The sequence below is a fragment of the Salvelinus namaycush genome, chromosome 27, assembly GCF_016432855.1.
Source record: "Salvelinus namaycush isolate Seneca chromosome 27, SaNama_1.0, whole genome shotgun sequence".
Classification (NCBI taxonomy): Eukaryota; Metazoa; Chordata; class Actinopteri; order Salmoniformes; family Salmonidae; genus Salvelinus; species Salvelinus namaycush.
In genome coordinates, this window is record NC_052333.1 from 17,528,083 (window position 1) to 17,542,995 (window position 14,913).

Consider the following 14,913-nt stretch of genomic DNA (forward strand, 5'->3'; position numbering starts at 1 on the left):
TCATTGGCCCAGGAAGAAAGGACAATGGTCTGCTACTCATAAGATGTGCTTCAAAGGTAGGATTCATGTAGTCCATGCCCAGCCAATCAAAATTAGTTTTTCCCTGCAAAACGGCTTTATTACAGACGGAAATCATTCTCAGCCCCCGCCCCCACCAGACCAAACCATGGAAAAACAGCCCCAGACCATTTTTCCTCCTCCACCAAACTTCACAGTTGGCACTATGCATTGGTGCAGGTAGCGCTCTCCTGCAATTTGCCAAACCCAGATTATGAAGCGTGATTCATCACTCCCAGAGAACGCGTTTCCACTGCTCCAGAGTCCAATGGCGGCGAGCTTTACACCACTCCAGCCGCTACTTGGTATTACACATGGTGATCTTAGGCTTGTGTGTGGCTAATCGGCCATGGAAACCCATTTCTTTAAGCTCCCGACGAACAGTTATTGTGCTGACGTTGCTTCCAGAGGTAGTTTGTGAGTTTTGTAAGTGAGGACAGATGATTTTTCCACGTTACGCACTTCAGCACTTGGCGGTCCTGTTTTTGTGAGCTTGTGTGGCCTACCACTTCGCGGCTAAGCCGTTTGTTGCTTCTAGACATTTCCACTTCACAGTAACAGCACTTACAATTGACCGGGGCAGATCTAGCAGGGCAGAAATGTTATAAACTGACTAGTTGGAAAGATGGCATCCTATGACGGTGCCATGTTGAAAGTCACTGAGCTCTTCAGTAAGGCCATTCTACTGCCAATATTAGTCTATGGCGATTGTATGGCTGTGTGCTTGATTTTTATACACCTGTCAGCAATGGGTGTTGTAGAAATAGTTGAATCCACTATTTTGAAGGGCTGTCCACATACTTTGTGTGTGTGTGTGTGCGTGGATATATATAATCTCAGCAAAAAAAGAAACGTCCTCTCACTGCGTCTATTTTCAGCAAATTTAACGTGTAAATATTTGTATGAACATAAGATTCAACAACTGAGATATAAGCTGAACAAGTTCCACAGACATGTGACTAATAGAAGTGGAATAATGTGTCCCTGAACAAAGGTGGGGTCAAAATCAAAAGTAGCAGTCAGTATCTGGTGTGGCCACCAGCTGCATTAAGTACTGCAGTGCATCTCCTCCTCATGGACTGCAGTTCTTGCCAGTTCTTGCTGTGAGATGTTACCCCACTCCTCCACCAAGGGAAGGGTACCACATGAGGGAGCAGGCTGTCTTTCCTGTAACGCACATCGTTGAGATTGCATGCAATGACAATAAGATCAGTCCAATGATGCTGTGACACACCGCCCCAGACAATGACGGACCCTCCACCTCCAAATCGATCCCGCGCCAGAGTACAGCCCTCGGTTTAACGCTCATTCCTTCTACGATAAACACGAATCTGACCATCACCCTTGGTGAGACAAAACCGCACCTCGACAGTGAAAAGCACTTTTTGACAGTCCTGTCTGTTCCAGTGACGGTGGGTTTGTGCCCATAGGTGACGTTGTTGCTGGTGAGGATCTGCCTTACAACATGCCTACAAGCCCTCAGTCCAGCCTCTCTCAGCCTATTGCAGACAGTCCGCACTGATAGAGGAATTTTGCGTTCCTGGTGTAACTCGGGCAGTTGTTGCCATCCTATAACTGTCCCGCAGGTGTGATGTTTGGATGTACCGATCCTGTGCAGGTGTTACACGTGGTCTGCCACAGCGAGAATGATCAGCTGTCCGTCCTGTCTCCCTGTAGCGCTGTCTTAGGCGTCTCACAGTACGGACATTGAAATGTATTTCCCTGGCCACATCTGCAGCATGTCTAAGACACGTTCACGCAGATGAGCAGGGATCCTGGGCATCTTTCTTTTGGTGTTTTTTCAGAGTCAGTAGAAAGGCCTCTTTAGTGTCCTAAGTTTTCATAACTGTGACCTTAATTGCCTACCGTCTGTAAGCTGTTAGTGTCTTAATGACTGTTCCACAGGTGCATATTCATTAATTGTTTATGGTTCATTGAACAAGCATTGGAAACAGTGCTTAAAACCTTTACAATGAATTTGGAATTTTACGAATTATCTTTTAAAGACAGGGTCCTGAAAAAGGGACGTTTCTTTTTTTGGTGTGTGTGTACAGTTGAAGTCGGAAGTTTACATACACTTATGTTGGAGTCATTAACTTGTTTTTCAACCACTCCACAAATTTCTTGTTAACAGACTATAGTTTTGGCAAGTCGGTTCGGACATCTTCTTTGTGCATGACACAAGTAATTTTTACAACAATTGTTTATAGACAGATTATTTCACTTATAATTCACTGTATCACAATTCCAGTGGGTCAGAAGTTTGCATACATTAAGTTGACTGCGCCTTTAAACAGCATGGACAATTCCAGAAAATGCTTTAGAAGCTTCTGATAGGCTAATTGACATCATTTGAGTCAATTGGAGGTGTACCTGTGGATGTATTTCAAGGCCTACCTTCAAACTCAGTGCCGCTTTGTTTGACATCGTGGGAAAATCAAAAGAAATCAGCCAAAAGCTCAGATTAAAAATTGTAGACCTCCACAAGTCTGGTTCATCCTTGGGAGCAATTTCCAAATGCGTGAAGGTACCATGTTCATCTGTACAAACAATAGTACGCAAGTGTAAACACCATGGGACCACGCAGCCGTCATACCGCTCAGGAAGGAGACACGTTCTGTCTCCTAGAGATGAACGGACTTTGGTGCGAGAAGTGCAAATCAATCACAGAACAACAGTAAAGGACCTTGTGAAGATGCTGGAGGAAACAGGTACAAAAGTATCTATATCCACAGGAAAACGAGTCCTATATCAACATAACCTGAAAGGCCACTCAGCAAGGAAGAAGCCACTGCTCCAAAACCGCCATAAATAAGCCAGACTACGGTTTGCAACTGCACATGGGGACAAAGATCATACTTTTTGGAGAAATGTCCTCTGGTCTGAAATAGAAATAGAACTGTTTGGCCACAATGACCATCGTTATGTTTTGAGGAAACAGGGGGAGGCTTGCAAGCCGAAGAACACCATCCCAACCGTGAAGCATGGGAGTGGCAGCATAATGTTGTGTGGGTGCTTTGCTGCAGGAAGGACTGGTGCACTTCAAGAAATAGATGGCATCATGAGGGAGGAAAATTATGTGGATATATTGAAGCAACATCTCAAGACATCAGTCAGGAAATTAAAGCGTGGTCGCAAATGGGTCTTCCAAATGGACAATGACCCCAAGCATACTTCCAAAGTTGTGGCAAAATGGCTTAAGGACAACAAAACCAAGGTATTGGAGTGGCCATCACAAAGCCTTGACCTTAATTTCATAGAAAATTTGTGGGCAGAACTGAAAAAGCGCGTGCGAGCAAGGAGGCCTACAAACCTGACTCAGTTACACCAGCTCTGTCAGGTGGAATGGGCCAAACTTCATCCAACTTATTGTGGGAAGCTTGTGGAAGGCTACCCAAAACGTTTGACCCAAATTAAGCAATTTAAAGGCAATGCTACCAAATACTAATTGAGTGTATGTAAACTTCTGACCCACTGGGAATGTGATGAAAGAAGTACAATTATTCCGATATTTGTATATATTTATTTGTGTGTATATATTTTAGTGTGTGTGTGAAAGCTACTAGCTACGATGGCGTTCTATGAAACCTGTACACATGTTGCACTTTGTAACTAGCATAACAATAACTACATATTCTGGCTATAACAATAAAATCAATAATCAATACAAATATCACATTTTGGGACTTTCAAGTAATGTCCAACAGCAATAAGGCCTCCCTTGCTTGCTCGAATGAGTCTTCCACCAAAACCAGGACACCTGCTGAACAGCAACTAGCCATGTTTTGTTGGGGTCCATGCATTTTGGTGGAGGATGGCAGTGCTGGCTATGTATGTGTGACCCAAAAACCATCAGGATAGTCTGAAGGTGATGCTGTTGAATGAAAAAGACCTATTCAATTGTCTAACAGATCGATACAAAAGCGTAGCGTGCCAGTAGGTCACATGTATCTTGCATACAAGCCGCGCACAACACGGTGTTGTCTGAGGCACGTGCAGAGTCCCTGCATAGGGATGGGCACGCATACGTGCAGAGTCCCTGCATAGTGATGGGCACGCATACGTGCAGAGTCCCTGCACAGGGATGGGCACGCATACGTGCAGAGTCCCTGCATAGTGATGGGCACGCGTACGTGCAGAGTCCCTGCATAGTGATGGGCACCCGTACGTGCAGAGTCCCTGCATAGTGATGGGCACGCGTACGTGCAGAGTCCCTGCATAGTGATGGGCGCGCGTACGTGCAGAGTCCCTGCATAGTGATGGGCGCGCGTACGTGCAGAGTCCCTGCATAGTGATGGGCGCGCGTACGTGCAGAGTCCCTGCACAGGGATGGGCACGCGTACGTGCAGAGTCCCTGCACAGGGATGGGCACGCGTACGTGCAGAGTCCCTGCACAGGGATGGGCACGCGTACGTGCAGAGTCCCTGCATAGGGATGGGCACGCGTACGTGCAGAGTCCCTGCATAGGGATGGGCACGCGTACGTGCAGAGTCCCTGCATAGGGATGGGCACGCGTACGTGCAGAGTCCCTGCATAGGGATGGGCACGCGTACGTGCAGAGTCCCTGCATAGTGATGGGCACCCGTACGTGCAGAGTCCCTGCATAGTGATGCGTACGTGCAGAGTCCCTGCATAGTGATGGGCGCGCGTACGTGCAGAGTCCCTGCATAGTGATGCGTACGTGCAGAGTCCCTGCATAGTGATGGGCACGCGTACGTGCAGAGTCCCTGCATAGTGATGCGTACGTGCAGAGTCCCTGCATAGTGATGGGCACGCGTACGTGCAGAGTCCCTGCATAGTGATGCGTACGTGCAGAGTCCCTGCATAGTGATGCGTACGTGCAGAGTCCCTGCATAGTGATGCGTACGTGCAGAGTCCCTGCATAGTGATGCGTACGTGCAGAGTCCCTGCATAGTGATGGGCACCCGTACGTGCAGAGTCCCTGCATAGTGATGCGTACGTGCAGAGTCCCTGCATAGTGATGCGTACGTGCAGAGTCCCTGCATAGTGATGGGCACCCGTACGTGCAGAGTCCCTGCATAGTGATGCGTACGTGCAGAGTCCCTGCATAGTGATGGGCACCCGTACGTGCAGAGTCCCTGCATAGTGATGCGTACGTGCAGAGTCCCTGCATAGGGATGGGCGCGCGTACGTGCAGAGTCCCTGCATAGGGATGGGCGCGCGTACGTGCAGAGTCCCTGCATAGGGATGGGCGCGCGTACGTGCAGAGTCCCTGCATAGGGATGGGCGCGCGTACGTGCAGAGTCCCTGCATAGTGATGGGCGCGCGTACGTGCAGAGTCCCTGCATAGTGATGGGCGCGCGTACGTGCAGAGTCCCTGCATAGTGATGGGCGCGCGTACGTGCAGAGTCCCTGCATAGTGATGGGCGCGCGTACGTGCAGAGTCCCTGCATAGTGATGGGCGCGCGTACGTGCAGAGTCCCTGCATAGTGATGGGCGCGCGTACGTGCAGAGTCCCTGCATAGTGATGGGCGCGCGTACGTGCAGAGTCCCTGCATAGTGATGGGCGCGCGTACGTGCAGAGTCCCTGCATAGTGATGGGCGCGCGTACGTGCAGAGTCCCTGCATAGTGATGGGCGCGCGTACGTGCAGAGTCCCTGCATAGTGATGGGCGCGCGTACGTGCAGAGTCCCTGCATAGTGATGGGCGCGCGTACGTGCAGAGTCCCTGCATAGTGATGGGCGCGCGTACGTGCAGAGTCCCTGCATAGTGATGGGCGCGCGTACGTGCAGAGTCCCTGCATAGTGATGGGCGCGCGTACGTGCAGAGTCCCTGCATAGTGATGGGCGCGCGTACGTGCAGAGTCCCTGCACAGTGATGGGCGCGCGTACGTGCAGAGTCCCTGCACAGTGATGGGCGCGCGTACGTGCAGAGTCCCTGCACAGTGATGGGCGCGCGTACGTGCAGAGTCCCTGCACAGTGATGGGCGCGCGTACGTGCAGAGTCCCTGCACAGTGATGGGCGCGCGTACGTGCAGAGTCCCTGCACAGTGATGGGCGCGCGTACGTGCAGAGTCCCTGCATAGTGATGGGCACGCGTACGTGCAGAGTCCCTGCACAGGGATGGGCACGCGTACGTGCAGAGTCCCTGCACAGGGATGGGCACGCGTACGTGCAGAGTCCCTGCACAGGGATGGGCACGCGTACGTGCAGAGTCCCTGCATAGGGATGGGCACGCGTACGTGCAGAGTCCCTGCATAGGGATGGGCACGCGTACGTGCAGAGTCCCTGCATAGTGATGGGCACCCGTACGTGCAGAGTCCCTGCATAGTGATGCGTACGTGCAGAGTCCCTGCATAGTGATGGGCGCCCGTACGTGCAGAGTCCCTGCATAGTGATGGGCGCGCGTACGTGCAGAGTCCCTGCATAGTGATGCGTACGTGCAGAGTCCCTGCATAGTGATGGGCACGCGTACGTGCAGAGTCCCTGCATAGTGATGCGTACGTGCAGAGTCCCTGCATAGTGATGGGCACGCGTACGTGCAGAGTCCCTGCATAGTGATGCGTACGTGCAGAGTCCCTGCATAGTGATGCGTACGTGCAGAGTCCCTGCATAGTGATGCGTACGTGCAGAGTCCCTGCATAGTGATGGGCACCCGTACGTGCAGAGTCCCTGCATAGTGATGCGTACGTGCAGAGTCCCTGCATAGTGATGCGTACGTGCAGAGTCCCTGCATAGTGATGGGCACCCGTACGTGCAGAGTCCCTGCATAGTGATGCGTACGTGCAGAGTCCCTGCATAGTGATGGGCACCCGTACGTGCAGAGTCCCTGCATAGTGATGCGTACGTGCAGAGTCCCTGCATAGGGATGGGCGCGCGTACGTGCAGAGTCCCTGCATAGGGATGGGCGCGCGTACGTGCAGAGTCCCTGCATAGGGATGGGCGCGCGTACGTGCAGAGTCCCTGCATAGTGATGGGCGCGCGTACGTGCAGAGTCCCTGCATAGTGATGGGCGCGCGTACGTGCAGAGTCCCTGCATAGTGATGGGCGCGCGTACGTGCAGAGTCCCTGCATAGTGATGGGCGCGCGTACGTGCAGAGTCCCTGCATAGTGATGGGCGCGCGTACGTGCAGAGTCCCTGCATAGTGATGGGCGCGCGTACGTGCAGAGTCCCTGCATAGTGATGGGCGCGCGTACGTGCAGAGTCCCTGCATAGTGATGGGCGCGCGTACGTGCAGAGTCCCTGCATAGTGATGGGCGCGCGTACGTGCAGAGTCCCTGCATAGTGATGGGCGCGCGTACGTGCAGAGTCCCTGCATAGTGATGGGCGCGCGTACGTGCAGAGTCCCTGCATAGTGATGGGCGCGCGTACGTGCAGAGTCCCTGCATAGTGATGGGCGCGCGTACGTGCAGAGTCCCTGCATAGTGATGGGCGCGCGTACGTGCAGAGTCCCTGCATAGTGATGGGCGCGCGTACGTGCAGAGTCCCTGCACAGTGATGGGCGCGCGTACGTGCAGAGTCCCTGCACAGTGATGGGCGCGCGTACGTGCAGAGTCCCTGCACAGTGATGGGCGCCCGTACGTGCAGAGTCCCTGCATAGTGATGGGCGCGCGTACGTGCAGAGTCCCTGCACAGTGATGGGCGCGCGTACGTGCAGAGTCCCTGCACAGTGATGGGCGCGCGTACGTGCAGAGTCCCTGCATAGTGATGGGCGCGCGTACGTGCAGAGTCCCTGCATAGTGATGGGCACGCGTACGTGCAGAGTCCCTGCATAGTGATGCGTACGTGCAGAGTCCCTGCATAGTGATGGGCACGCGTACGTGCAGAGTCCCTGCATAGTGATGCGTACGTGCAGAGTCCCTGCATAGTGATGCGTACGTGCAGAGTCCCTGCATAGTGATGGGCACCCGTACGTGCAGAGTCCCTGCATAGTGATGCGTACGTGCAGAGTCCCTGCATAGTGATGCGTACGTGCAGAGTCCCTGCATAGTGATGCGTACGTGCAGAGTCCCTGCATAGTGATGGGCACCCGTACGTGCAGAGTCCCTGCATAGTGATGCGTACGTGCAGAGTCCCTGCATAGTGATGCGTACGTGCAGAGTCCCTGCATAGTGATGGGCACCCGTACGTGCAGAGTCCCTGCATAGTGATGCGTACGTGCAGAGTCCCTGCATAGTGATGCGTACGTGCAGAGTCCCTGCATAGTGATGGGCACCCGTACGTGCAGAGTCCCTGCATAGTGATGCGTACGTGCAGAGTCCCTGCATAGTGATGGGCACCCGTACGTGCAGAGTCCCTGCATAGTGATGCGTACGTGCAGAGTCCCTGCATAGGGATGGGCACGCATACGTGCAGAGTCCCTGCATAGTGATGGGCACCCGTACGTGCAGAGTCCCTGCATAGTGATGCGTACGTGCAGAGTCCCTGCATAGGGATGGGCGCGCGTACGTGCAGAGTCCCTGCACAGTGATGGGCGCGCGTACGTGCAGAGTCCCTGCATAGTGATGCGTACGTGCAGAGTCCCTGCACAGTGATGGGCGCGCGTACGTGCAGAGTCCCTGCACAGTGATGGGCGCGCGTACGTGCAGAGTCCCTGCACAGTGATGGGCGCGCGTACGTGCAGAGTCCCTGCACAGGGATGGGCGCGCGTACGTGCAGAGTCCCTGCACAGGGATGGGCGCGCAAACGTGCAGAGTCCCTGCACAGGGATGGGCGCGCGTACGTGCAGAGTCCCTGCACAGGGATGGGCGCGCGTACGTGCAGAGTCCCTGCACAGGGATGGGCGCGCGTACGTGCAGAGTCCCTGCACAGGGATGGGCGCGCGTACGTGCAGAGTCCCTGCACAGGGATGGGCGCGCGTACGTGCAGAGTCCCTGCACAGGGATGGGCGCGCGTACGTGCAGAGTCCCTGCACAGGGATGGGCGCGCGTACGTGCAGAGTCCCTGCACAGGGATGGGCGCGCGTACGTGCAGAGTCCCTGCATAGTGATGGGCGCGCGTACGTGCAGAGTCCCTGCATAGTGATGGGCACGCGTACGTGCAGAGTCCCTGCACAGGGATGGGCACGCGTACGTGCAGAGTCCCTGCACAGGGATGGGCACGCGTACGTGCAGAGTCCCTGCATAGGGATGGGCACGCGTACGTGCAGAGTCCCTGCATAGGGATGGGCACGCGTACGTGCAGAGTCCCTGCATAGTGATGGGCACCCGTACGTGCAGAGTCCCTGCATAGTGATGCGTACGTGCAGAGTCCCTGCATAGTGATGGGCGCCCGTACGTGCAGAGTCCCTGCATAGTGATGGGCGCGCGTACGTGCAGAGTCCCTGCATAGTGATGCGTACGTGCAGAGTCCCTGCATAGTGATGGGCACGCGTACGTGCAGAGTCCCTGCATAGTGATGCGTACGTGCAGAGTCCCTGCATAGTGATGGGCACGCGTACGTGCAGAGTCCCTGCATAGTGATGCGTACGTGCAGAGTCCCTGCATAGTGATGCGTACGTGCAGAGTCCCTGCATAGTGATGCGTACGTGCAGAGTCCCTGCATAGTGATGGGCACCCGTACGTGCAGAGTCCCTGCATAGTGATGCGTACGTGCAGAGTCCCTGCATAGTGATGCGTACGTGCAGAGTCCCTGCATAGTGATGGGCACCCGTACGTGCAGAGTCCCTGCATAGTGATGCGTACGTGCAGAGTCCCTGCATAGTGATGGGCACCCGTACGTGCAGAGTCCCTGCATAGTGATGCGTACGTGCAGAGTCCCTGCATAGGGATGGGCGCGCGTACGTGCAGAGTCCCTGCATAGGGATGGGCGCGCGTACGTGCAGAGTCCCTGCATAGGGATGGGCGCGCGTACGTGCAGAGTCCCTGCATAGTGATGGGCGCGCGTACGTGCAGAGTCCCTGCATAGTGATGGGCGCGCGTACGTGCAGAGTCCCTGCATAGTGATGGGCGCGCGTACGTGCAGAGTCCCTGCATAGTGATGGGCGCGCGTACGTGCAGAGTCCCTGCATAGTGATGGGCGCGCGTACGTGCAGAGTCCCTGCATAGTGATGGGCGCGCGTACGTGCAGAGTCCCTGCATAGTGATGGGCGCGCGTACGTGCAGAGTCCCTGCATAGTGATGGGCGCGCGTACGTGCAGAGTCCCTGCATAGTGATGGGCGCGCGTACGTGCAGAGTCCCTGCATAGTGATGGGCGCGCGTACGTGCAGAGTCCCTGCATAGTGATGGGCGCGCGTACGTGCAGAGTCCCTGCATAGTGATGGGCGCGCGTACGTGCAGAGTCCCTGCATAGTGATGGGCGCGCGTACGTGCAGAGTCCCTGCATAGTGATGGGCGCGCGTACGTGCAGAGTCCCTGCATAGTGATGGGCGCGCGTACGTGCAGAGTCCCTGCACAGTGATGGGCGCGCGTACGTGCAGAGTCCCTGCACAGTGATGGGCGCGCGTACGTGCAGAGTCCCTGCACAGTGATGGGCGCCCGTACGTGCAGAGTCCCTGCATAGTGATGGGCGCGCGTACGTGCAGAGTCCCTGCATAGTGATGGGCGCGCGTACGTGCAGAGTCCCTGCACAGTGATGGGCGCGCGTACGTGCAGAGTCCCTGCACAGTGATGGGCGCGCGTACGTGCAGAGTCCCTGCATAGTGATGGGCACGCGTACGTGCAGAGTCCCTGCATAGTGATGCGTACGTGCAGAGTCCCTGCATAGTGATGGGCACGCGTACGTGCAGAGTCCCTGCATAGTGATGCGTACGTGCAGAGTCCCTGCATAGTGATGCGTACGTGCAGAGTCCCTGCATAGTGATGGGCACCCGTACGTGCAGAGTCCCTGCATAGTGATGCGTACGTGCAGAGTCCCTGCATAGTGATGCGTACGTGCAGAGTCCCTGCATAGTGATGCGTACGTGCAGAGTCCCTGCATAGTGATGGGCACCCGTACGTGCAGAGTCCCTGCATAGTGATGCGTACGTGCAGAGTCCCTGCATAGTGATGCGTACGTGCAGAGTCCCTGCATAGTGATGGGCACCCGTACGTGCAGAGTCCCTGCATAGTGATGCGTACGTGCAGAGTCCCTGCATAGTGATGCGTACGTGCAGAGTCCCTGCATAGTGATGGGCACCCGTACGTGCAGAGTCCCTGCATAGTGATGCGTACGTGCAGAGTCCCTGCATAGTGATGGGCACCCGTACGTGCAGAGTCCCTGCATAGTGATGCGTACGTGCAGAGTCCCTGCATAGGGATGGGCACGCATACGTGCAGAGTCCCTGCATAGTGATGGGCACCCGTACGTGCAGAGTCCCTGCATAGTGATGCGTACGTGCAGAGTCCCTGCATAGGGATGGGCGCGCGTACGTGCAGAGTCCCTGCACAGTGATGGGCGCGCGTACGTGCAGAGTCCCTGCATAGTGATGCGTACGTGCAGAGTCCCTGCACAGTGATGGGCGCGCGTACGTGCAGAGTCCCTGCACAGTGATGGGCGCGCGTACGTGCAGAGTCCCTGCACAGGGATGGGCGCGCGTACGTGCAGAGTCCCTGCACAGGGATGGGCGCGCGTACGTGCAGAGTCCCTGCACAGGGATGGGCGCGCAAACGTGCAGAGTCCCTGCACAGGGATGGGCGCGCGTACGTGCAGAGTCCCTGCACAGGGATGGGCGCGCGTACGTGCAGAGTCCCTGCACAGGGATGGGCGCGCGTACGTGCAGAGTCCCTGCACAGGGATGGGCGCGCGTACGTGCAGAGTCCCTGCACAGGGATGGGCGCGCGTACGTGCAGAGTCCCTGCACAGGGATGGGCGCGCGTACGTGCAGAGTCCCTGCACAGGGATGGGCGCGCGTACGTGCAGAGTCCCTGCACAGGGATGGGCGCGCGTACGTGCAGAGTCCCTGCACAGGGATGGGCGCGCGTACGTGCAGAGTCCCTGCACAGGGATGGGCGCGCGTACGTGCAGAGTCCCTGCACAGGGATGGGCGCGCGTACGTGCAGAGTCGTGATACTTCAACCTAATATGACAAGTCATACCTTGTTGGAAAGCTGAAAGACTGTAGAAACTGAATATGCATAGGTGCTGCACAGAAGACTTGCGCATCTTTCCCAGAAATCAATTTATGAGTAGGCAAAACTTCCATACATTAGCCATTTTGGACTATGTGAATGAGGACATTTTCCAGTACATCTGAAAGGATTGTCATAAGGTTGTCATGGATCAATTACATAACAGCCAAAGCTTCAGTAAAAGGTAAGTCTTGTTTTTTAACAAATGGCTTATTGGATGTTTATTGTAAAATGTATTGTTGTGATCAACCCGGATGTGCATGTCCAGATAGGTAGAGGTTGAAATTATCTTCATTTTGAAACATTTTGAAACTCATCTGAAAATCGAGGACAGTTTTAATTTTATCTCCTGATCTCAATGACATCACCAGCCAATTCTATATTAACCCCCAAAATGATTTTGCTAGTGTATCTTAGCTAACAGTTATTACATCTACATCAATAGGGTTTGCTATACTTCCAGGATCACAAGATGGCTAGCTAGTGGCCTTGGATGTTTCCCGGACGATCTGATGAGCATCTGAGGAAGATATGCAACTAGTAACAATGTATCATTTTTTTTTAGTAGAGGGAATGATACTCCGCTGCCAAATTAATGTAAGGGAAACACTGATTCCACAGGAGGGACGGATAGTCATAATTCTGGTAATTGAGTTATAACCTCAGAAGAATGGCTTCTAATGTTTGTTAGTATGCTGTTTGGATGAGTCCATTTCCAGAAGGGGGTGGTGGTGGTCAGGATGGGTCGTTAGGTGTTTTGGGGAAGGGGGGGGGGTCATAAACCAGCCCTATTAGTGTGTATCTGGCCATGCTGTCTGCACCTGGGGCTCACGCAGAGAGAGGGAGAGGGATTAAAGCAGAGCGAGGGAGGAGAAGAGAAGGAATACGAGTCCCCTGGGAAAGGTAAGAAGACCACATTGTAATGTAGGCAGGCAGAGAGAGGGGGATGGAGAGAGAGGGGGAAAGATATATTTATAGAGAAAGCAATAGAGAGAGAAACATGTGCAGTATTGAGAACAACAACACCCTACTGTAACAGACAGAAGAGGGATAAGAGGTCTCCAGATGATGGATAGAGGAATAGAGGAGGGGGGGGTGGGATCTGAAATGACAGTGTGGGGCTTGACATTGTGACCCTGTTATTTGGAGTGATGGCATGACATACAACCATATTCCTTCTAAGGGCGTGACAGGTCAATAGTTATCTGCTTTGACCTTAATGATGTAAGCATAAATTAACTTGATACTAAATTAACTGTTTTATTTTTATTTAAACCTGAAATCACATTGGATAGTTATTATTATTTTTTTAATCATTTCTGTATGAGCTGTTGTGATCATGCTTACACAAGGAGCATAGAGTAAAGAAGGGGAAAGCTAGGAGGGATGACTAGCTGTATGTCTGTCATTGCTGGATTGTTAGAGGCAAGTCTTCTTTAACAGAGCAGTTCTTTTTGGGTCAATCTAACTTCACAGAAAGAGATTCTTTCCCTGATGAAATGTGATAATTTGTACCTCTGTCACCCTCTCCCTCTGTGTTTGAATGAATGAATGCATCACCATTTGATTTTGTTACTCTCTCTCTCCGCTCCCCCCCTTCTCAGATCGGTGTGATGACTGTGACTGTGTTCCCAGTACGGCTGTTTTTTGCAGTGTTCCTCATGTTGCTGGCCTGGCCCTTTGCCTTCGCTGCCTCTCTGGGACGATCTGAACTGGCCGTGGAGACCGAGACCTGGTGGAGGAGGTGTGTGTGTGTGAGAGAGAGAATTATATATCAAATCCAAATCAAATCACATTTTATTGGTCACATGCAGATGTTAATGCGAGTGTAGCGAAATGCTTGTGCTTCTAGTTCCGACCATGCAGTAATATCTAACAAGTAATCTTGTAATCACAACAACTACTTTATACACACAAGTGTAAAGGAATGAATAAGAATATGTACATATAAATATATGGATGAGCGATGGCCGAACGGCATAGGCAAGATGCAGTAGATGGTATAGAGTACAGTATATATATATATATATATATATATATATATATATATATATATATATATATATATATATATATAATGAATGACACCTGATAATGACATCACCACCTCTTGTGGAAGGTTTGGATATTGTCGTCATTGTGTCGGGGCAAACACACACGCGACAGGCCGTAATTGCATTCTTAAAGAGATTCTCCGGTAATTGTGTGTACTTTTTAGCCAGTAGTTCTGAAAGTAACGCTCACTAGCCAAAAGTGGTCCCTAAAAAAAGAGTACTACGTCACATGTACAGATATGTGAACCACATCATTGCTCTCTCTGCTGTGTGTTCACCTCTGCTGTGTGTTCACCTCTGCTGTGTTGTCACTCAAATGGTGAGGGGGCTGAAGCTCATTGATGCATCCAGCCCAAAGTAGGAGGTTTACAAAAATACATAGAAGTTGCCAAAGTTCCAGAGCAAATCTTTAATTGACTTACCTGTGTAAATAGCAATTAAACAGGCACACCCTCACCCTGTCTCTCACTCTTGCTCTCTCTCTGTCTCTCTCTCCTACAGGATCTGTGACATAGCCCTGAGGGTGATCATGCGAGCCATGTGGTTCTGTGGAGGTTTCCATTGGGTGACAGTGAAAGGGGAACCGGCCCCGCCCTCGCAGGCGCCCATCCTCACCCTGGCCCCTCACTCGTCCTACTTCGACGCCATCCCCATCACCATGACCATGGCCTCTATCGTCATGAAGTCCGAGAGCAAGAACATCCCCGTCTGGGGCAGTGAGTAGTAATCCTCATCATCTTCATTAAATACCATTGTCTACCTCACCTATTTCTCTTCTTCTCTCTCGCTTTCT

General features: G+C 53.1%; 1 protein-coding gene across 1 annotated transcript in view; it reads left to right on the forward strand.

Annotated features, from left to right (window-relative positions):
• Positions 1-14,913, forward strand: part of lpcat1 (lysophosphatidylcholine acyltransferase 1) — a 64,245-nt gene that overhangs the window by 16,195 nt on the left and 33,137 nt on the right. The window contains exons 2-3 of the mRNA XM_038966897.1: positions 13,671-13,810; positions 14,622-14,836. Of these exons, the coding sequence (XP_038822825.1) occupies positions 13,671-13,810; positions 14,622-14,836 (355 nt within the window). The remainder of the gene's footprint in view (positions 1-13,670; positions 13,811-14,621; positions 14,837-14,913) is intronic.